Genomic DNA, 21,971 nt, shown 5'->3' on the forward strand with positions numbered 1-21,971 from the left:
TTGTTACCTCCAAATACAATATTGCAAGTATTGTTTACTGCCATTGATATTTATCATGTTCACTTGTATTTTCCACAGTCTTGGTTACTTTGTTTCTATCCGTTCAGACTCCATATGGCTGAAATTCACCTTTATGTAGAGGGCCAGCACAAGGCCCATGCACCACTTAAGTTCCACTTAGGTCCTCAAAATAAGGCTTACGTAGGATTTCGGTGCTGCATACCAACCCACTGGTTTTGTGCTGGGCCTGAGGGGTTGTGTGTGAATTTTATTGTATGTGTCAAGCACCATACCATTCCCTATTGCGCCACTGAATAAGAGTTTTGCCTGAGTAAAGATTGAAGAATTTGGCCCAATGCAGGGGGGACCTACAGGAAGCTGTAGAGAAGATCTCTTTCCTTATCAATATACAGGAGTTCAGGCAAAAGTTTAGTCCTGAACCACAGTGGCTTTGCTTCTCCAGGGTACCAGTCACTCTCATATTCATTTCTGTAGCCTGTTTGTCAAGTCAATGCAAAAACTCCCATTGATCTCAACGGAGTTTGGATCAAACCCTTAGTTCCTTAGGGCTTCGAATACAGACACCTTTGGTTTAACTAGTTTTTCCTCAAGAGTTCCAGCTTTAGTATCTGCTTTGAGCATCCAGCATTTGAAAAATTAAATGCTCAAATACAAAGTGGGGAACAACTGACTAGGCAGTAGTACTGCAGAAAAGCGACTGAGAGTGATAGTGGATCACAGATTGCATATGAGCCAACAATGTGGTGCAGTTGTGAAAAAGGTCAGTATCGTTCGGGGATGTATTAATAGGAGTGACGTATGTAAGACTCAGGGGGTACTTGTCCCACTCTACTCAGCACTGGTGAGGCCTCACCTGAAGTATTCTGTCCAGTTTTAAAACTCCAGTTTGCAGTTTTAAAAACGGCAAATTGCCGATAGTGCAGAGGAGGGCAACAAAAATGATAAAAGGTTTAGAAAACCTGGATATATTCAGTCTTGAGAAAAGAAAATTGAGCAGGGGTGGGTTGGGGATAAATGTGTTGAGGCCTGGGGCATGCAAAAGTCAAATTTCTTTAATTTAGGCTTTGTGTTTTGCCATTTCCATTTAATTTTATAGCAGCTTCTAGCTGCCACAGGCTCCTCCTAGGCACAGGCGCCGACTCCGTGGGTACTCCGGGGCAGGTGCTCTGCACCCGCCGGCAGCCAAGCTCCCCTCCCCGCCCCACACCCCACCTCACCTCATCTCTGCCTCCTCCCCTGAGCGCGCCACTTCCCCGCTTCTCCTCCCAGCACTTGCCACTGCAAAACAGCTGTTTCGCAGCGTAACAAGCTCCGGGAGGGAGGAGCAGGAATGCGGCACGCTCAGGGGAGGAGGCGGGGAAGAGGTGGGGCTGGGGCAGAGATTTGGGGAAGGGGTTGGAATGGGGGCTGGGCAGGGGCAGGGGCAGAGGAGAGTCGAGCACCCACCGGCACCAGCAGAAGTCGGCGCCTATGCTCCTAGGCACCCCCTCGTCTCACGGAAGCCCTGCAAGTGATCCCCTCAGCTCAGTTTCCCTCTTGGATCCCTTGTAACTTCATGGAGTCTTGTCCTCTAGTCCCAGAGCAGTTGATTAACAAATGTATAAATATTTCATAACAAAAGTCCCAAAACAGTCCATGTCACCCTGGTGTATGTAGTCCTTAAAATCGGAGATCCTCTTGGGCATTACCATAATACTTACCTAAGGCTGTGATGTTGGCATGGGTATTTTAGTGAAAGTCAAGGACAGGATGTGGGAAATAAACAATAAATCATGGAAACGTCCACAGGGCTGGCGTTAGGGGATAGAAAGCAAACATATACACAGCAGTGAGTTACCATCCAAAACCTAAGAGTGACAGAGTTGTAATGATCGGTCTGTTCAAAGTGTCTTTCAGTGCAGACCCAAAAGGGAGCCCCTGGCGGTCTCTGGCTTTAGTTTAGAGTCTGGTCCTTCAGAGTTCAAACTGTCAAAAAAGATAAAGTTTCTTCTTGCCAGGGATTTTTGTTCTCTTCCTCCAGAGTTCCAGATGGTGGGACTAGTTCACATGCATGTTTCCTCTTCATGGGTGGTGGTGGTGACGAACAATCAACCGTTTTTTATCCCCTGGTGTTCCACAATGGTTTGTCTGTTGTCCATGAGCAATCTTTTGTTGGGCAGGAGCTAACACCTCTTGTGGTTTCACACTTAGTCATGCTTCTCTTCTGGCTGGGGAGGGGTGTGCTGGTGGTTTACCATTGCAGAGAAAACACTTTTACAATTGCAGAACAAACACTGAAAATATTACCTTATACCATGGGGTATGGAATATTATAAGCGAGATTTTGAAATGGTTGTATCAGAGTCTAAACACCAAATAGTTTTATAAGACTGATACCTATTTTGAACAAAACTAAGATACAGGTGACCTAGTCCGGTCTCCAGTTATGAGTTTGTCAGTTCTTAGCTAATGCCTGCAGTCTGGGCAAGAGCTGGCATTTGGCCTGCCGGCGTCACAGCTTTACAGTAAGGAATTATAAAATGGTGGTGCGTAATGACTGTGGTAGGCAAGTAAACACACATACAGCAGCAACTCACATGTAGCCTTGCACATATCCATTAGAAGTTATATGTAATCACAAGAAAGCACTGGGGACCAGATTTTCAAAGGTATTTAGGCCCCTAAAGATGTAGATAGGCATCTTGTGGGATTTTTTAAAGAATCATCCTATTACGTGTCTATCTGCATCTTTAGGTGTCTAAATACCTTTAGGGTATGTCTATAGTACCTGCGGATCAGCGGGCAGCGATCGACCCCCGAGCGCTCTCCCATCGACTCCTGTACTCCACCGCCGCGAGAGGCACAGGCAGAGTTGACGGGGGAGCGGCAGCAGTCGACTCACCACAGTGAGGGCACCGCAGTGAGTAGATCTAAGTACATTGACTTCAGCTACGTTATTCACGTAGCTGAAGTTGCGTAACTTAGATGGATCTTCCCCGCCCCGCCCGCCCCCAGTGTAGACCAGGCCTTAAAAAGCTGGACCTGGATTACTCCTTATCCTTATACACTCTGTTGCCTACACACGATCACTAGCTACCTAGTTAATACTCGGTTAAGCTAGACGTCTGCAATAGCTTTACGCTCTGACCACTTTACGCTCTGTTGCTTTTAACTTCCTTCATTAGGGGAGTGATAATGAAAAGAATAAAGAAAGAGGCTTTCACCTCTAGGTTACCAGGTCAGGATTTAAATTTTTAGCGGCCAAAAATTGTTCCCATCCCATAGATGTCCTAGCCTAAAGTGGACACACAAAAGTACCGTATATACTCGTTCATTAACCCGTTCATTTATAAGCCGACCCCCACAAGGTGGATAGGTAAAAATGGCAAAAACTGTTGTGACCCTTTCATAAGCTGACCCTATATTTCAGGGGTTGGCAAACTTTGGCTCCCGGCCCATCAGGGTAAGCTGCTAGCGGGTCAGAACATTTTGTTTAGCTGGAGCGTCTGCAGGCATGGAGCCCATCAGCTCCCAATGGCCGTGGTTTGCCGTTCCCAGCCAATGGGAGCTGCAGGAAGTGGCGCAGGCCGAGGGACATGCTGGCTGCCACTTTCTGAAGCTCTCATTGGCTGGGAACGGCAAACTGCAGCCACTGGGAGCTGAGGGGCACTGTGCCTGCGAATGCTCCAGGTAAACAAAATGACAATGTATTAGATATTCAATTCAATAAAGCTTAAAATCATCAAGTTTTGGTGTAGATCCATTTGATAAGCTGACCCCCACTTTTTAATGCTTCACTTTTTACCCAGAAAATTTGGCTTATGAACGAGTATATACGGGTAGTTCTTTCTGGTTCTACAGCAAGGAAAGGTTTTACAGATATTCCCTATGCTTAGCTTCAGTATGACAAAACTTCAAGTTTAAAGATAGTTATTTCCTTCTAAAGCTTTTGTGTGTTCAAATAATTACAGTACTTTGCTAGCATATACAACATAAAACCTCTTTTGTCCCTCATTTTAATGAGTTAAATACGGTACAGTAGAACAGTTCTTTACAGTAGAACATCTCTGATTTGAGCTAATAGAGAACCCATTGCAAATTACTGAATGTTGTGGATCAGCAATTAAGTGAACAATTACAATTTTAAAAAAAGTAAGCTAAGAAGCAAAGTACATTTTGTGATGCATTATCCTTATTCACTTATTTTGACAGGTGAAGATTTAGTTTTTTTGATGATACTTCACAGTATAACATATTTTCTAGCTATAAAAAATTCTTAGCACAAGAGATCTCACTATGGCACTCTGTTAAATCTCAGAGAAGGGAAAGTGCAGATTGTGTACATATTAGTGAAGTGCAGATAAGCAAGTGTCTACTGTACAGCATGTGATATACATATGTATTTTTATAAAAATCTAGCTAAAATAGCATATGTAATGCAAGATGAAATCTCTCGAACATTTTAGCTAGCCAGTTGTTCTACCTCATCTGTGTTATGACAGCACACCATTAATGACATAAGTGATTGCTGATAGTCCTCCTGATAGCCAGCTCCATCTGTTCTCTCATTTAGGCCAGGTTGCCTTCTTGACTCCCCAGCTACATTCTGTGAATTCGGGATGTCATAGGATGGAGAGAAAGTGGGGTTTGCCCAGGAGTGAGGAAGGATGATGTGACGAGAGTGGGTTCTGCAGGGGAGACATGGTGAAGGGAAAATGCAGAGGAGAGAAGAGAAATATTCCAACAAGTTGCTTATAATTTGTTGGGGGAAAGCTGCATTCTTATGAATCGTAGGAGGTTTGTCAGATTGCAGCTCCTCCATGATCCAGCATGTCAAGATAGCCCCATTCCCACCTCAGCCTCCCACTATGTGCAATATCTGCTAAGATAGGAAATGTAAATTCCTCAACCAGAGCTTCTGAAAGCTGAAGAATTAAGTTGTATGAGTGCTTTGTACCATGCAGAAGTCTGTGTGTTCAAATAATTGCTGCATGTGTGTTCAGTTTCTCTCTGCTGACACAAAAGATGTAGATTTACAAGGTTAACAGTAGTAATTATCTGTAATCATAATGTTGGGTTTTGGAAAAGGAATACATACTGCCCATTTAGTAAGTGATAACAGCAGGAAAACAGGCACTCTTATGTACATTCTATTTAATGAGTAAAATACATGTGTTGGTTTTGAATTGTTAAGCCAAAAATAGGTATAAAGGACATGTTTTGAATTGTAAACATGGGCATATGGCTCACAAGGCTTCCTGGAACTTGATTTTTTTTGAAACCTGAAAAGCATGGAGCCATGTACAAAAATGTGCATTAAATGTGTGTGCAGTTATCAAAGTTGCCACCACATCTCCTATTTGTGCACACAAATGGCACAGAATACCTGACAAGTGGCACATGCAAATACCTCATCATTGTGTATGCTACTGTTATCAACATGTATAAATAAAACATACAGTTATTGCCCTTGCTCCTGGCCTCAAATTTTCAAAACCAGGCCCACACTATCTAAGGGTATGTCTCCACTGCAATCCAAGGTGTGACTGCAGCTTGGATAGATGTATTTGTGGTAGCTTTATCCATGCTAGTTTGGCTAAAAGTAACTGTGCAGATGCAGCACCACAGGCTTAAGCATAGGCTGCACAAGAAGGCTGGGAACCCTGTGTACCTTCTCGCATTGCTAGCCCACGCTGAAATCTGTGCCCCACATTGTTACCTATATTAGTATGGGTATGTCTATCCGGGCTTTAATCTCACCTCAAAGAGATATAGTTTTAGTTGATCACCATACAGTGCCATCACTGGCTGTAAGAAAGATGAGCTCAGCGACAGACCAGTGTAGGATTTTTTCACTCTGATGAGCTTGTTCGTGTTTGACGGGAAACTGTATTTTACTTATTTTCATTGTTTATTATTATTTATAGTCAGATATATCCATTATGTTACATTACACTACACGCATGTGCACACAAAGTACATAGGGACATGTGGGTTTTTGTTCATTCTGAAATCTGGAAAGGGAAGCTTTTAAAATATTCATAACAATCTTGCTGAAATGCAGAACCACAACCATAAGTTGTAGTTCTTATTCCTTCTGCTTCCATTTTCTCATCTTGTAGTTACACATTTTCAAACAGTGCTGATGCCATTTGCATTAATTTCTCTTATATAGAACATAAACAAACAGAGCCTTGCCAAAGCATTTTGTTTTAAAATCCTGATCTGTACTGCTATCTGGTGCTGCTGGACTTTAAATTTGGGTGGAGTTCAAATTAAGATGCTTTTAAACTTTCATTTTAGTTCTGATAACTCTAATCTTGTGTAATGTTAAGAAATGGTTTGTTCATCAAGTGTGATAATTTAAACCTGCACGGACTTCCTGACAGGTTTTGATGTTACAGATTTTTAATTTTAAGTCTGCATTTCATCAAGATTTGTGTATTATTGGGAATTAACACTGGTTAGATTATTTTTTCCTAAGTACCTTCCAAGTTAATGACAACAGACAAATAAAATGTGTAACAAATTGTTCCAATGCCTCTCTTTTTAATACACTGAATAATATTTTGGTGCATTAAAACAGAATCCCGGTTTGGGAAGGATATGATGGACAGATGAATCTGAGAAACTGCTACAGACATTGGATTTTAGGAATTTTGCTTTGCTGGAATTGGAATGCATGAATGGAAGGGGAAGAAACACTATTTTTACTTATGTTGGGCTACTGCATTCTGTTGACAGGCTATAGAGTCAGAGAAACTGCAATAGAATGGTATTCTTGACCCACTAGATACTGTGGATGAAATCCTGGCCTCTTCTGGGTCAAGATTTCACCTCAGGGGCTAGATTCACAAGGGGGACTGAGACATCTAGCTGCCCCTTTAGATGTCTAAGTCCAACTTCTAGGTGCCACTGGCATTCACAAACCCCCACTCAGCTGCTGCCTGACCCTGTAGGTGGCTAAAGTCCCATGGTGCTCAAGTTCTGCCAGTAAAGTCCCAATGGCACGTAAATTTCTTCTAGTAAGCATGTGCAAATCTATGTCCTAAATGTGTTTAGTTGCTTAGCACCTAAGCCCCAGTGAGATCCTCAAACTTACACGTGCCCCTGCTTATCTCACCTTTGGGACTCAATCTAGTAGGTGTGCTTTCAGCATGCCTAGTCTGTGGGGAGTTGGTGGTGCTGCCCCTGAAATGTGGGAGAACTAGGTTAATATCTCCACTCTGCCTGGTTCTGAGCCGGGACTGGAACCCAGGTTTCCCACCTCCCACGTGAGTCCCTTAACCACTGAGCTATAAGGTATGTGGGGGGCCGGGGAGGTTCTCCATCTCTCCTGTTGAAGCTGTTCCACGTTGTGTAAATAATTCAATATTTATTGAGTCAGAGAGAGAGAGAGAATGACCCTATGCGCCAGTGGTTAGGACACTCACTTGGGAGACCTGGGTTCAAATCTCTGCTCTAAATCAGGCAGGGGGCATCATTACCACCTCCTCCTCCTTGTTTTGTTTTTTGCAAGGAAGGGCTGATCTGCCTTAGGTGCCTACCTCCAGGAGAGGGTTCATGGCTGTGAAACCCAAGCAGACAGAGGCACCTCCTTTTGACCCAGAGTTAGGCTCTAACTCCCTTTTGAGGAGCTGGGCTTAAGTCAACCCTCTCCTTGTCGTTTCCTACTGGGTGGCTCAGGCGGCTGCCTGCTCAGCAAGCTGAGTTCTGTGAATCCCTTTTTTAGGCACCCAATTCTCTGCAGGCATTGGCTAGGGAGCCTGAGCATCTAACTTGGGCTTGTGTATTCCACTGTGCAGCAAGGCACCTGAAAGTTAGGTGTTGCAACACAGAATAATGTAAGGCAAGTCCCCCTTGTGAAGCTAGTCCCTGGTGCCTGCATTCCTTTCAGCACCCAGAACATCCCTTGAATTCAGTGCCATTGTCCAGCAAATGTAAGAATGAGCCCCCCCCCCCCCCACCCCGAACAGCAGTGAAGGCACGACAGCCTGGGCCTCAGTGCAGGCTAGCAATGAGATATACCTAGTATTAGGAGCAGACTGTTACATCCATGCGGAAGTCCATACTGCACCAGCTTCACTGCTATTTTTAGTATGCTAGCTAAAATAAAGCTAATGCAGGTGTGCAATCACATCTTCAATTGCAGTGTAACTATAACCTATATGTCATCAATATAAAAAAATCGTAAATGAATTTGCAGCATCAGTGACATGACTGATGTACAGAATACACTATATTGAACCTTCCAAAGGCAGATTAGCCTGATTTACTATAAATACCTTACAATCTCTCTCTTTATTCTGCATTGTCTATCAGTGTTTTTAAATAACAACAGTCTAATAATCAAAGGGAATTAATACCTTTACCACTGATAATCAGACACTTCACAGCACCTTAAAGTCATTATTTCATCATTAATGTAAAACAATCAATAATTATTCAATTCCAAGTTGAATGAGATAGATGGGTTATTCATCCTCATTTTGGACTGTAAAAAATTATTATGGTTTCTTTGTTAATGTTATGTTAATTGTTACAGATTTCATACATTAATATTAAACAAGAAACCCTTGGAGAATGCCACCTTGTGATATCACTAGCAAGTGGAATATATGAATAATGATATGTACTATCAACTTTAATTGTTTACAGTTTTTAACTTTTAAGGCCAGATACAGTCTCCCTGGTACAAGCTGGCTGCTTAAATTGACTGGGGTAGCACAATGTTTCTGGTCAATCTGTCCTTTAATTTAACATACAGCATAAGAATTTAATACTGGTAAAAGTTGGATCCAATCCAATGACCACTGGAAACTAAATGACACTTTTTGTATAGTTTCCTTCACACACTGTCTCATTCCAACTAACAGAATTGCAGCAGGGAAAGTAGTTGGCTAGAAATAGTAACCATTGGTTGTGTGACAAATGTGCCTCTTTTGTCACATCAGGGCTCAGTGTTTCTCCCCCTGGCATTAAGGGGGACCTGGGGTAAATCAGTCCTATTCTGCAGATTTAATACTTCATATTGGCCTATTTACAGGATAGGGCTTAAGGTTGATTCAAGGGCTTCTTTAGACAAAAAAAATTAAAATTTTTAACTCCTCCTGGAGCACTGCCTCTTCTTTTGCTGGCTCCACCCTCTTTAAACTACTCTGGGCCCAGCTATGCTGGGAATCAAAGCCTCTTCCCCAAACAGAAATAAAAATAAGATTTCCCCTTATAGGGTAAAACAGCTCTTGACCTAGCAGAAACATTTTTCCCTCACTGCACACAACCTTTCTGCAGCTTACTTCTCATTCCACCTCTCCTTTCTCCCTCACTGGAAGAAGTTTTTAAAGATCACAGGCTGCCCTTAATTAGACTCAGGTGTCCCTAATTAAGCTGAGATAACCTCTTTCAGTTCATAGAAAAAAGGGCTTTAACCAATCTAAAACTGATATACTTGCCTTCAATCACACTTCCAGATCCACTGGCTCCTTTGATGCTTTTGAGGAGCAGTGGGTGCTGTCCGGGGTTCTGTGCTCAGTGTCCCCATCAGGTTTCCTGGTTTTGGCCCTTTGACCCCCACACCTGTTCCTGTTTTTTTTTTTTTTCGTTGTCCCCTGACTTTAGTTGAGTTCAGGGATCCATAGCTCCTCCCTAGGCTGGGGGAGGGGCCTTTAGCTGTGGGCTTACACCCGCCCACTTCCCAGTACCCACACCTCCAGAGTAGACAGAACTGCTCCGGGGCCTCTCTCTTCGGGGGAGGGCACTGTTGCTCAACCAACTGATCCTGTCCATGCTCTGGCACCAGCTCAACACCCTGTGCCTGACATCGGGTTTCCTGGCCAATCTCCAGAAGCTGATACTGGAGTTCTTTTGGCCAGGACTGCATGGGGTGTCTGCAGAGGTTTGTTGTCCCCCATAATCAGCTGAGTTCCCGGGCTCAGTGGATCCTTCCCAAAGGCTGGGGGAGGGTCTTTTAGCCATGGGCGGACTTATATCCGCCCACTTCCCTGGAATTTCAATAGGACCACACCTCCAGAACTGTCAGGTCTCACTTTTTGTCACAGTTGAGTTACCTGTAATGTCACAATGGCTCCATTCAAAAGTGACATGAGCTAATAACCTGACCCCAACAGTCCATAATCATAACTACATGAAAAATTTGAAGATGCTGTTTTATTGTTCAGGTTAAAAATAAAAATCCAACAACTATATAAGTTAAAATTCTTTAAAATACCAATTTTAAAAATTTTAATTAATAAACTTATTTATTTATTTGTAAATTCTCAAAAATTATTTCAACACTCATCCTTTCTGATTGTGAGGATGTTCTGTATTCTTTGTTCATGACAAAGAGATTGAAGTACTGCTTTAAGTGGAAAATTCAACCTTAACTTAGGAGTCTCAACTAGTGCCTCCATAAAATACTAAACTGTCACAGTTTGCATACATTATAGCATTTTGTTATGCATATGTAGAGAGTACGATGACAAATTTGACAAAAATATTGAAGTTCAGGTGCTCAGATTCCCTCACTTCCCTTTGTGGCACCCTTTATGATGCATTTTGTCACTTCCTCCCATCTCAAACAATGTGTGTGAGTGGAATTTATAAGATGATAAAATTAGGACTTATTCTGCATTCCTGGCCAATTATATCTGGTTTAATTTGAAGGCATGGATTTTTTCCTTAGAACATGTCATTAACATGTTGTAAAAGTTTTTTGCATAAAATATTTGACCTCTTGATGTATGCTTGCAAAACATAGGCTGGAAATTAATTTTTTTTGTTATCATATCCTCTCTAAAATTATCCTTTAACCTTTTTCAACTTTTATGTTCCTGCTAGACACCTACAAAGGCAGAAAGTTTAATACAGGCAACTCAGGGAAGAAATCTTTTTTTTTTTGGTGCTTTTGAAATATCAGCTATTTTTTAGACATTTTACTTGTAAAAGAATCTCACGTAATGTGCAGAATTAGACCTAGCTTTGATGGTTTTGGTCTAGTTTTCAAATTCCTTGCATATATTATACTGTTAGTGTGTGTGTGTTTTCCCCAGGGATTTTTTCTGCTGTGTGTGGAAATATAGAGAAATATCTAACTACATTATGGATTATGTTCACTTTTTTCTAGGGGAAAAATATTTATAGTTATTCTAATATAGAATCTAGACTATGGAATTTAAATAAGAGGCTGAGAATGGCAGAGTAAACATATCATACAGCAGCTATTTCTCACAAAGAAGCTTTAGATATTTTTGTTGCTGGAACTATTATTTTAAAATTACAATTATTGTAATGCTTAATAGACTTTTACTAAGTAGACTCAAAGAAATATAAAACTCAAAGAAAACACAGCTAGTATATGGAGATACACAGGAAAATAAATATTTTCTTAACAGAGGGCCAAATTTTTGAAGCTGTGTGCCTCTAAATATATGCAAGGCTCCTGAATCTATTTCATTATTTATATTTAAGTGATTTGTTTTTTCAAAGGTGCTGAGCACTTAAAACCGCATTGTCTTCAGATAGATTTGCAGGTGCTCCATACATGTGAAGTCAGGCCTTTTATATTTAGGTGCTCAATCTTAGGTGTTAGCACTGAAGTTTTTTGCCAGAGGTCTCTCTCTCTCTCTCTCTCTCTCTCACACACACACACACGCTTACTTATGGTGGCTAAAAACTTCAACATTACAGTCGACAGTACAAAGAGTGGTAACAGCTACTTCTCCACTCAGTATGGCATAGTACAAATATTTCTGGGTTTCTCTGTTCTTGCTTCCTTGTCCAAAAGGCAATCGAGTATTTAAGTAACGACCATAAGAGTCACTTTTGGGATCAGTAATTATTTTTTTCTATTGCAAGAACTTCCTGTGTCTTTGCAATCCATCTTTCTAACAACGGTGAGCTGAGATTTTGCCATTCCACCACAACCATTGTACCGTTGCTAATAATAAGTTCTGAAATAGTTGGTTAATTTCAGTGTACCTACTTCACTTATTCCCCAAAAGAGAAATGCAGAAGACAATACAAATTAATGTCCCACTATTTCAGAACAATGACTAAAAATCTGTACCCCAAATGTAAAGTCATTTTTAAAACAAAAAATGGGCCTGATTTTCAGTAAATTGATAGGCATACATTTGCTGATACAATCTAGCTTGTGAACCTGCAAAATGGGTATTATATTACAAATATAGGAATATACCCCTCTAGAAATGTAATGTTCAGGTCAGCTATAGAGATTAAAAACGACTCTAGAGAATTTTAGTAATAAATACTTATGGGAAGGTATGCCTATACTGTACAATTTTCTTTCCCTGGGGCAGTGTCCAGCTCTCATTATTTATCAGGAGAAATAATTCAAGTGTTTTTTGAAATTCCATCTGTCAGAGAAAATGGGACTTCTCGGTTGTGTTAAAGGAAAGTTAAGAGGCACCATTACTGAAATGTATGACAACTACTTGAATTATAAAACTTTTAGTTATAAGAATTTGCTCTCTGAGGACCAATTCTGTAAGGACAGCTTTCAAAACACTACAAATTATTGAACCCTGGAAGTTTGGTAAAGGAGGGTGATATGTTTTGTATATAAACCAGGGACTTTTATGAAACCCTTTTCTTATTTTCATATACAGATTCCTATTGGGAAGAGCTTCCTACACTTCTCCATTGTGCAGCTAAATTTGGATTAAAGAACCTTGCTACTCTTTTACTCCAGTGCCCTGAGGCAAGTCAGGCTTGCAGAATAACCAACAAACATGGAGAGAACCCAGCACATATTGCTGGAAAGCACGGGCACAATGAACTCCAAAAAATCATTCAAGAATTGTCAGTAAGTTTGTATACTTTTTCACAATGTTCATTGAATATGTAAAACCAGATGCTTAGCAGTCCTGTTACAGGATAGAATCTTCTTTGAAAGAGGTACTGATATTTGTCAAACCCTAATACTGTTGTCCTTCTCTTTAAAAACATTATGTGCTGGATTCCAGCATGGGTGCATGACAGGTGGGGCAGGATACGAGAACCCTTCCCACTTTTGCACTGATATAATGGGCAGCCAGAATGTCAGTGATTTCAAACCTAAGTATAGTGGTATTGGAGTTGGAGTTAAGATAGCACAGTGAGAAGTTGTCCATATGGTATGTCTAGGTCTGTGCTGCCTGCACTGCAACAAGCAATCAGAGCTGTGGGAACCTCCAGCTGCTTCTCTAAAGAGAAAGTAAGAAGATGTAAAAACTGCTTCCGAATTCTCCCCGCAGTGTTTTGAGAAGCATTCTGTCTGCCTTAACATTCCACAAGGAAAAATTCCTTTGGACACCTCTCTACTCTCACCTTGAGTATAGACCTGACTATAAAAGCCATTCCAGAGCCATAAACAAACAAATAGGGCCTGATTCTGTCTCCCATATCCATACTAAGCGGTTCTTTATTCTACTTGCTGTGCAATGGAACTTCTTGTCAATAAGGCACTACTTCACATGAGCAAAAATGAGAGAGTGTAGCTGTGATGAGGTATACAAATTCCACACTGGCCGAGAGGCTGTGGGCTCAATCAGCCCTGTTCCCTACACCTCCAATAGGTGCTGCCATTTATACTACCATGGCTTTCCTGCTATTGTTATTGGTGAGAGCAAAACTAGCTCAGGTTTGTTCACATGTGCTGTGCTCATACCTCTGACTGCAATGTAGGCATACTCTAAAAGATGTAAAGCAGACTTAGAGTAGGCATAGGGATATAATACATAACCAGGTAAATATTGTGAAGAATTGGCTCGGCCTTGTGAGTTGCATGGCTTTTTGTCGTTGTTGATGCTTGTTCTGTTGGGGAGTAGATGTTGAATGGCAAATGGCAAAATTGGGAATGCTGGCGAGAAAGGAGATAAGAAAAGGAAGGAGGGACACTCGGGGCTTATCATCTGTCTAGCCATGATGATGAGGCAGGGTTTTATAGGCGTCAGAGTAGAGACAAGTCTTAAAGAGGGATTTGAAGGAGGATCAGGTAGTGGCCCTGTGGATAATAACTGAGAGTTTTTTGCATGCATAAGGAGCAGCATGGGAGAAAACATGAAGGTATTTAAGGGAGAAGCTGACTTGTGGGTAATAAAGACTGGGAACACTGATGAAGTGAAAACATGATTGAGGTCATAAGTTACTAGTCTCATTTTCAAAAGTGACTAGGCACTTATCAATCTAAGTCCTATTCAATTTCAATCTGGCCCTAGGTGCCGAAGTCCCTTCTGAAAATGAGATTTAAGCTTCTTAGTCAGTTACAGATAGCAACAGTGAGTGGAGTAATGGAGTACCTTTAAAAATCTGGGCCCATCTCCTTAATTGGTGTATACTGGCAAAGTTCTCTTGACATCAGTGGAGATGCATCCATTTACACCAGCTGTGGATCTGGCCTATAATTTCAAATACTGCAGCTGTGACTAGCAGTTTCAACCGTTCTCTCTCAGGGCCTCTCTTGAGATTAGGTGAAAAGTAGAATTTGAGAATTCACAATATTCTGTCCGACCCTGACACTGGGAGTTTCTAATTTTGTACTAGTCTATTCTGGATCACATTTTTGTTCTCATTTACCTCTTGTCATGCTGTCTAGGGTGGCTCATGACTGTGAGTGCCTACATCAGGGCAGACTGTCAAAAACAGGGCAGACAGCCCAAACTGGTAGTGGGTTTTATAATTAGATTTCACCAAACCAGTAATGAATGTGAACTCCTGGATCACTAGAGCAGTCCTACCATTGAGTCATAAGCAGTCCTCTTAGCCTCTCCAGTCTATCTTGCGAGCTGGGCAAACTGGACTTAGTGGTAAAGGTCTCTTACACCAAAAAATCACACAATATTCAGATTGCTTCTAGTCCCAAGAGATGAGACACTTACTCCAGATCAACAAGTACCCTAGATCTTACACCAAAGACAATGCCTGTAGCCAATCCTGTAATAAACTATCTAAAGGTTTATTAACTGGGAAAAAGAAATAAGAGAGTTATTTACAGGTTAAAGCAAGCAAACATATACACACAAATGAGTTACCATCTAGATCCTAAGAGTGACAGAGTTGTAGTGAGCTATCAATTCAAAGTGTCTTTCAGGGCAAATCCAGGAGGTAACCCCTGGCGATCTCTGGCTTCGGTGATGTCTACACTGCACACTGTACAACAGCGCGGCTGTGCCACTGCAGCTGCGCCCTTGAAAAGTGTGCTGTGAGGCCGCTCTTTATCTCCAGGAGAGAGCTCTCCCGGCAACAAAATAAAACCACCTCCAACAAGGGATGGTAGCTTTGTCGCCGGGGGTGCAGCTCCCGCCGACGTACCGCTGTCCACACCAGCGCTTTTCATTGTTAAAACTTTTGTATTCGGGTGTGTGTTTTTTTCACACCCCTGAGCAACCAAAGTTTTAACGACAAAAGTGCCAGTGTAGACAAAGCCTTCAGCTTGGTTTCTTTGGCCCCGTGACCGTTCAAACAGCAGAAGGGATGAACAATCTTCACATCAACTGTTTTCATTTCCCTCTTCCAGCGTTCACAGTGTACTTCCCCATGGGTAGATGGGGGCAATTAACAAAGCCTTTGTTTTATAATGGCCCAGTTAAATGTCGATAGTCCTCCTGGATGGCTGAGGAGGGGATGGGGGATTGGGGGTAGGGAAACATGAAGAGATGATTCCTTTGCCTGGGATCAGAAGTTCAGAGCAAACATTTTCTAAGTTATAAAGCAAAACTTACATATTTTCTTATAGCCTGGACTAAAGACATTACAAGTGAGATTAATACATGCATTTCATGCAGTTTACAAGCATTTTATGAAGTCTAAACACTACTACATTCTTATAAGACTATTACCTATGTTAAGCAAAACTAACATACAGGTGAACTGGTCTTGTCGCCAGCTCTGTGTTTTTGGTTCTTAGCTAATGCCTGCACTCTTGGCAAGAGCTGCACCTGGTCACACCTCCAATATATGTTAAATGTGGGCAGAACTACATTACAGCAACCCTATGAATTAGTGAGACTTTCCAGTACCTGAGTACTCTCCATCATCTGAAGAAGTGGGTTTTTTACCCACGAAAGCTTATGCCCAAATAAATCTGTTAGTCTTTAAGGTGCCTCCGGATTCCTCGTTGTTTTTTGGATACAGACTAACACAGCTATCCCTCTGATACTCAGCACCTGAGTGAGAGCTAGCTTGCGATTTATTCACCGTATCCCAGCTTTTTCTCCAAGAGGACAATTATGTGACAATGAGAAAATATTGCAGCTTACTGTGTTCGTTATAACAAGTTACAGCAGTAAGAGTAAGCCAACTTTAATTGGTTATTGCACATTTCATTATTGATACTATATGCTGTATAAATTATTCTAGGAAATCAGCAAGGAACCTGATTTTAAGTGTGTTATGAAAGATTTACATCATGGGATGCTCTTTTTTAAATTAAAGCAGCTAATGGCATACAGCCATATATCCCCCAGGATCACTGTCAAAGTATTATACTGTATTTACAGTCAATGTGGGACAGGAGAGTTGAGAGGACTTATCACCCCCGCTCACTATGTCTTTCATCTGTAGAACACTGATTCAAATTCAACTCAGGTCAGTAGGTTGCCGGTCACATGCCATTTATTAATATACAGATACCCACTACCACAGTCTCAGTAAAGCAGCTCAGTGACTGAATGAGACTGATTAGCTGTTTGATGACACTGTCACCTGTACAAGTGGTCCCTACAAAATAAGTTTCAGAAATATCTGTGGAGTACTGGCAAGAAGCATATTCAATAGATACAAATTAGGCTATGTCTACACTAGCACTTTTGTCAGTATAACTTATTTTGCTCAGGGGTGTGAAAAAAAAACCTGAAGAAACACACCCCTGAGCGACATAAATTACACCAACAGAATTGCCAGCATGGATAGCTCTCTCCTGCGGTGCCGCTGCATCGGTACAGCTATGCCACTGTAAGGTCTCTACTTTAGACATGGCCTTGCAAGTGCTGTATGTGGAGACAATAAAATTGTCCTGCTGTATCTGTCAATGTACACCTTGCTAGAGTACCTTTTATGCGGTGGGTAGTGGGAGGGGGACACAATAACCCATAATAAGGCATTTGCAAGTATTTCACTATTCAGTAATCTGCTTTTCTTTCCAAAAGAGATTTGTAGCTGTGATCCTTCTTGGTTGGTTTAGCAATTATGTGAATATCATTTTTCAGTTGATGCCACAAACCTGAAAATGCAATTTTAATTAAAACCAGCATGCAACACAACACCAGCAAGCATGAGCTTTGGTAACATGTTGCTTTATGGAAATCAAACATACATGTTATCTGACAACAGCTGCAGTACTCAAACCTAGTTTATCCCCTGATCCTCAGTATACACAGCAGCAGCTATATTGCTTCAGGTTATAGTTTGAATGGAAAAGAAAATGGATGCCATAATTAGCGACCTTAAACATGCTCCAGATAAAAAAGATCACTGAATTACAGTAAACACAGAGAAGGAAACAGGTGAACGTGACTCAGGCGGGAGAGGAGAGCATCTGTGTGCCTGCTACAGAGAACTTAACACCATGGTAACAGAGCCAAATGCATTTGAAAAGCAGGATGCTCTCTTCAATAGCCAATAGATCAGATCCTCAGGTGCATCAGAGAATTGCTTGGTGCACCTGGAAGTAAGAGCATAGATAGCTTTTTAACACCTTTTCTCCCCACCCCCAATCCTGAGGGCAAGCAGGCTTCCACTGCAGCGGATCTGGCCTAGGGTGACCATGCGTCCTGTTTTGGCCAGGACAGTCTCAGCTGATCGGTAGGCAAGAGCAAATTGGACAAATGCCCACTTTTGCCCCCCAAAATGGGGCATACACCCTTAGAGAGGTGCAGAGGAACGTGCGCAGTGTGGGGGGGCCAGCGGCAGCGCCAGCCCTGCAGGGAGGCGGAGGGAGAAACAGGGCTCCAGCGAGCAGTGACGCCAGTCACAGTGGGGAGTCAGGGTTTGGGCATGCAGCAACAGCTGCACAGGAGGCAGGCAGGGTTTGGGTGAGTAGCGACACCAGCCGTAAGCACGGGAATGGGGGGCAAGGCTTGGGCAAGTGGCTCAGGCCAGCCCCATGCAGTGTCCTGTTTTCCCTTTGGGAATATGGTCATCCTAATCTGGCTCAAAGAGTCACTAACACTTCTATCACACAGCCCTTTCTGGTTCAGTTGTGGCAAGGCTTGTGTTTGCTTTATTCCTCTGACACGATTTAGTTGTTTTTTAAATGAGAAATGTATGAACAGAAATGAAATAGGGAAGAAATAAGTCACAGAGATAATGTGCAAGCCTAGAAAATGATATGGCAAAGACATTGGTTGTCATACTTTGATGAACTGCTATCAAATTAAAATGTTCAGATCCAAAATCGTCAAGAAAAAGTCCTTGTGCGGTACGAACAATAGTTTCAGATAAAAAGCTCTGTATATCTCATTCACAGAATGTCCAGTTCTGAGGCTGGCAAAACTCCTCCTAAAAAGTTAAATGGAGTTTTGCCTGGCTAAGCACATAGCTCCAGCCTGACTCATACTACATCTCCTGAATTCATCAGTTGCTTTTCCACTTATTTTTTTGACACACTCAGACTAAGGTCTCATGCAGTTCCTGTGTTATATTACATAGCTACATGCTTTTCAATTTGCAGCCACCTACTTTATCGGACATATGATTTCTGGCTGCAAATTGAAATAGGTGTTTTAGTCACAAAAGGTATCAAGTGAAACAGGTGAGTTTGATAACAATCAAACACTGCACTTTCTAGTATATCAGGCATGGCAGGAAGAAAGATAAGACACCAGGAATGTGGTTTAACTCAGCTGCTACTTTATTAAGAAAAACATATGGGAACTATCTGACAATAACTTCTCTGGTGCAAGTCATTTTGCCTGTTGTAATCCTTTCCATCTATAGGAGAGCTACCATTAGCCCCCTACCCCATTAACCTGATCACATATGGGAGCCATGAAGTCTTGGCTGACATCTTTAATTCATTCCATTTGAAGAGCAAATGTTTTCAGTTGATTTCATGGCTTTGAAACTTTGTTTGCTATTACACATATTCAGTGTTCAAATTAGGTGCTGTCACAGGAAATGAAGTTTCAAAGCTGTTAAATCAAACTATGGGGGGTCTCACATCTTATATGACGGGAATCCAAGATGGTATCTCCATTCAAGCTTTTTAAATCTTGATTTCCCAATTCCAAAAGTCCATTTGAACATTTGGTTTGCTCAAGGAAGTTTTTTAAACTGGAATAAAAGCATGAAAATTAATCTGCCTATCAATAAGAATGTGTAACTGAATTTTGTGACTATTATGATGAAATATCCCACAGGAGATGTCTCGCACTGAAAACTAAATTACTGTATCACATGATACATTCTTGTAGCAAAACCCCAATATCTAACCTCCTCTGAGCAATGGCCAGACAGAATGAAAGTGTGGATCTTAACTTTCTGGGATAAAGAAAAAAGCTGTATGTCATACAAGGAAACAGCAAAAATCTTAATGCATAAAATGCAGTGCTATTTACCACATTGTTAAAGAGATGATACTATATTGACATTAAAGCCACCCTCATCCCAAATTTTCCCTGAAAGAAGCCAGTCCCCCTCAAATTTCACATGTTGGTGTATCCCAAGATATAATTCTATAGGATGTTTATAAAAACAATTAGAAAAGGAGTGTTAAAGTTATGGCATTATTTAAACCATTTCTTTATCATTGGCATTTTGAAAAATTTCCCAACTTTTTTGGCTTGTCTGTATCTCCAGAATGGCTTCAAATTGTTGTTTCATTTTTCATCCTTGCTTAGATGTCACATTTACTGTGGCTTTTTTTGGGTTGGGGGGAATAAAGATAGTAATAGTGTGTGCATAACTCACATGGAAGTAGGCAGAGAAAGGGTTATTATGAGCTCATTAATAGAGCAGATTAGAAGCAGGGATAAATTTTGTGAGAATTGTGTCAATTGTTTTCTTCAGTTATTTTTCAGATTTTGAAATTTCAACCACTTCTACTCATTAGGACTTCATGGAGACTACTTATTATACCAATAAAATAAAAACCAGCAAGATCTTATTAAAAGGGGAAAAGGCAAAATGCCAAATTTATTGTGAATACAGAAAGAACCATAGTAAGCAATTAGTTATAGCTATAACTTTCCATTCAATTTCATATTTATTCACACATTCATTCATACACACACACACAGGTTCTGCAAAGTTGTTATCATAGTTACTAGCCTTAGAGTTGCTCATGCCAAGCCACTGGCCAGGTGTCCTGGAAACAAGGAGGGAGCAGGGCCTTGTCAGATGCACATCTGACGCTCCTGGAAGTTGGTTTGCAGAATCAGACCCCAAAATTATCAGTTTCTAGAGTCCATTTTTATAGGAATTTCTTCCTATGCCAGTCTATGGGAATTGCTTCATCATGCTATTGCTGAATCAATCAGCAGATGGCACATTCCTGACGGCTCCATGTTGTTCTTCGGTTCTCCCATCCTTGAGGCTGTTAGGTGGATTCCAGTCTGGCCTCCGGGGGTCCTCTGGTTGTTTCCACTTGATGCCTTCTTCGGCCGATGGACACTGGATTCTTAGGCTGGCACCTCCCTGATCATTCAGTTATTATCCACGCCAACCATCCATCCACATACATCCTCTATCTCTATTTTAATCACAATTGTTAACAAAGCGAGATGAATACAACAAAAGGGCGGGGAGTCTCTGTGTGCTGTTTCTGTTGTTACAAAGTATTGCTTTGAGAACAGACTCTGTCTTAGGATGTACTAACACAATTAGCAGCTTGCAAGTTTCACACAGAGAGGGAGAGAAACAGTACCAAAAACCAAGAGACCTCTTAATTAGTAATACCCTGGAATTTAAACTATGGGGAATCAAACTCATTTGTGATTTTAATACAGAACTTCTTTAATATGATCCAACATACTCACATGCTTCAAGCCAAGCATATAAATCAGGGCCACAGAGATTGGATTTACTCTTGCCTGGCCCGGCAAGGAATCAGAGCCATGAGGCTCCTGAGCATGATGGTTAAAGGGGAGTTTAGGCTATGTCTGCACTACAGAGCCTATGCTGGCATAGCTAGGCTGACATAGGAGATGCCATGTACACTGACAAAAGGAGTTTTTCTGCCATTGCAGGAACACCATCTCCCCAAACACTACATTGACAGAAACACTCGTTTGTTGGCATAGCTGCGTCTACTCTGGGGATTTTGTCAGCACAGCTGTTTATCAGGGGTGTGTTTTTAACATCTCTAACCAACATAGCTATGCCAATATAACTTTCAAGTATAGACCAAGCCTTATATCAGACTATATTGCTTGCAAGAGACTTCATAATTAAAGGACTTTGTTTCCTCTCTCCCCCACCTCCCTTACTGGAAGAAAAAGACATTTTAGTTGGCTGTTTTGGTTTTTTTTTTTTTTCTGTGTGCAGGCTGAAGAAAGCCCTCGTTCCAACTCTGGGCCATATTGAAGAAATGCTTTGTACAGAACTGTAGATGCCCTGACGTGGCTAGACAGAGCATTTTAGCTGTTCTTCCTTTATCTCTTCTCCCTTTTTCCTCTGACTCACAAGTACACCTGAGATACATACTCTTACAGCAGGACCTAAAGCAATGTTGAATTTTTTTTTTAATGAGAGGAGTTGAGTTTTTACAGAGAAAGTGTATGGTTTTTGGTAGAAGATGGAGAAGGAAGTTGAAAATTGTTGGTTATGCTCCACTGAAATACAATTTCATCCTGGACCCCTTTTTTTAACTAGGTGGCCAGATTCTGCCACCCCAAGTCATGTTGAATAATACTTTACTCCGTGAGCAGTTCTTTTTAAAAAATGGAAATAAGACACTGTGCTATAAAGGATGCGTGAAATCAAAGGACCTACTTGTGGAATGAGATACTACTCAGTGTGAGCAAGGATGTCTG

The 21,971-nt window shown here is 41.4% G+C and overlaps 1 protein-coding gene across 1 annotated transcript in view; it reads left to right on the forward strand.

Moving 5' to 3' along the window:
• BANK1 (B cell scaffold protein with ankyrin repeats 1) overlaps window positions 1–21,971 on the forward strand; it is a 280,528-nt gene that overhangs the window by 95,072 nt on the left and 163,485 nt on the right. Inside the window, exon 8 of the mRNA XM_037896965.2 lies at window positions 12,630–12,826. Within this exon, the coding sequence (XP_037752893.1) occupies window positions 12,630–12,826 (197 nt within the window). The remainder of the gene's footprint in view (window positions 1–12,629; window positions 12,827–21,971) is intronic.

This window comes from Chelonia mydas, chromosome 4 (genome assembly GCF_015237465.2).
Source record: "Chelonia mydas isolate rCheMyd1 chromosome 4, rCheMyd1.pri.v2, whole genome shotgun sequence".
Taxonomy (NCBI): Eukaryota; Metazoa; Chordata; order Testudines; family Cheloniidae; genus Chelonia; species Chelonia mydas.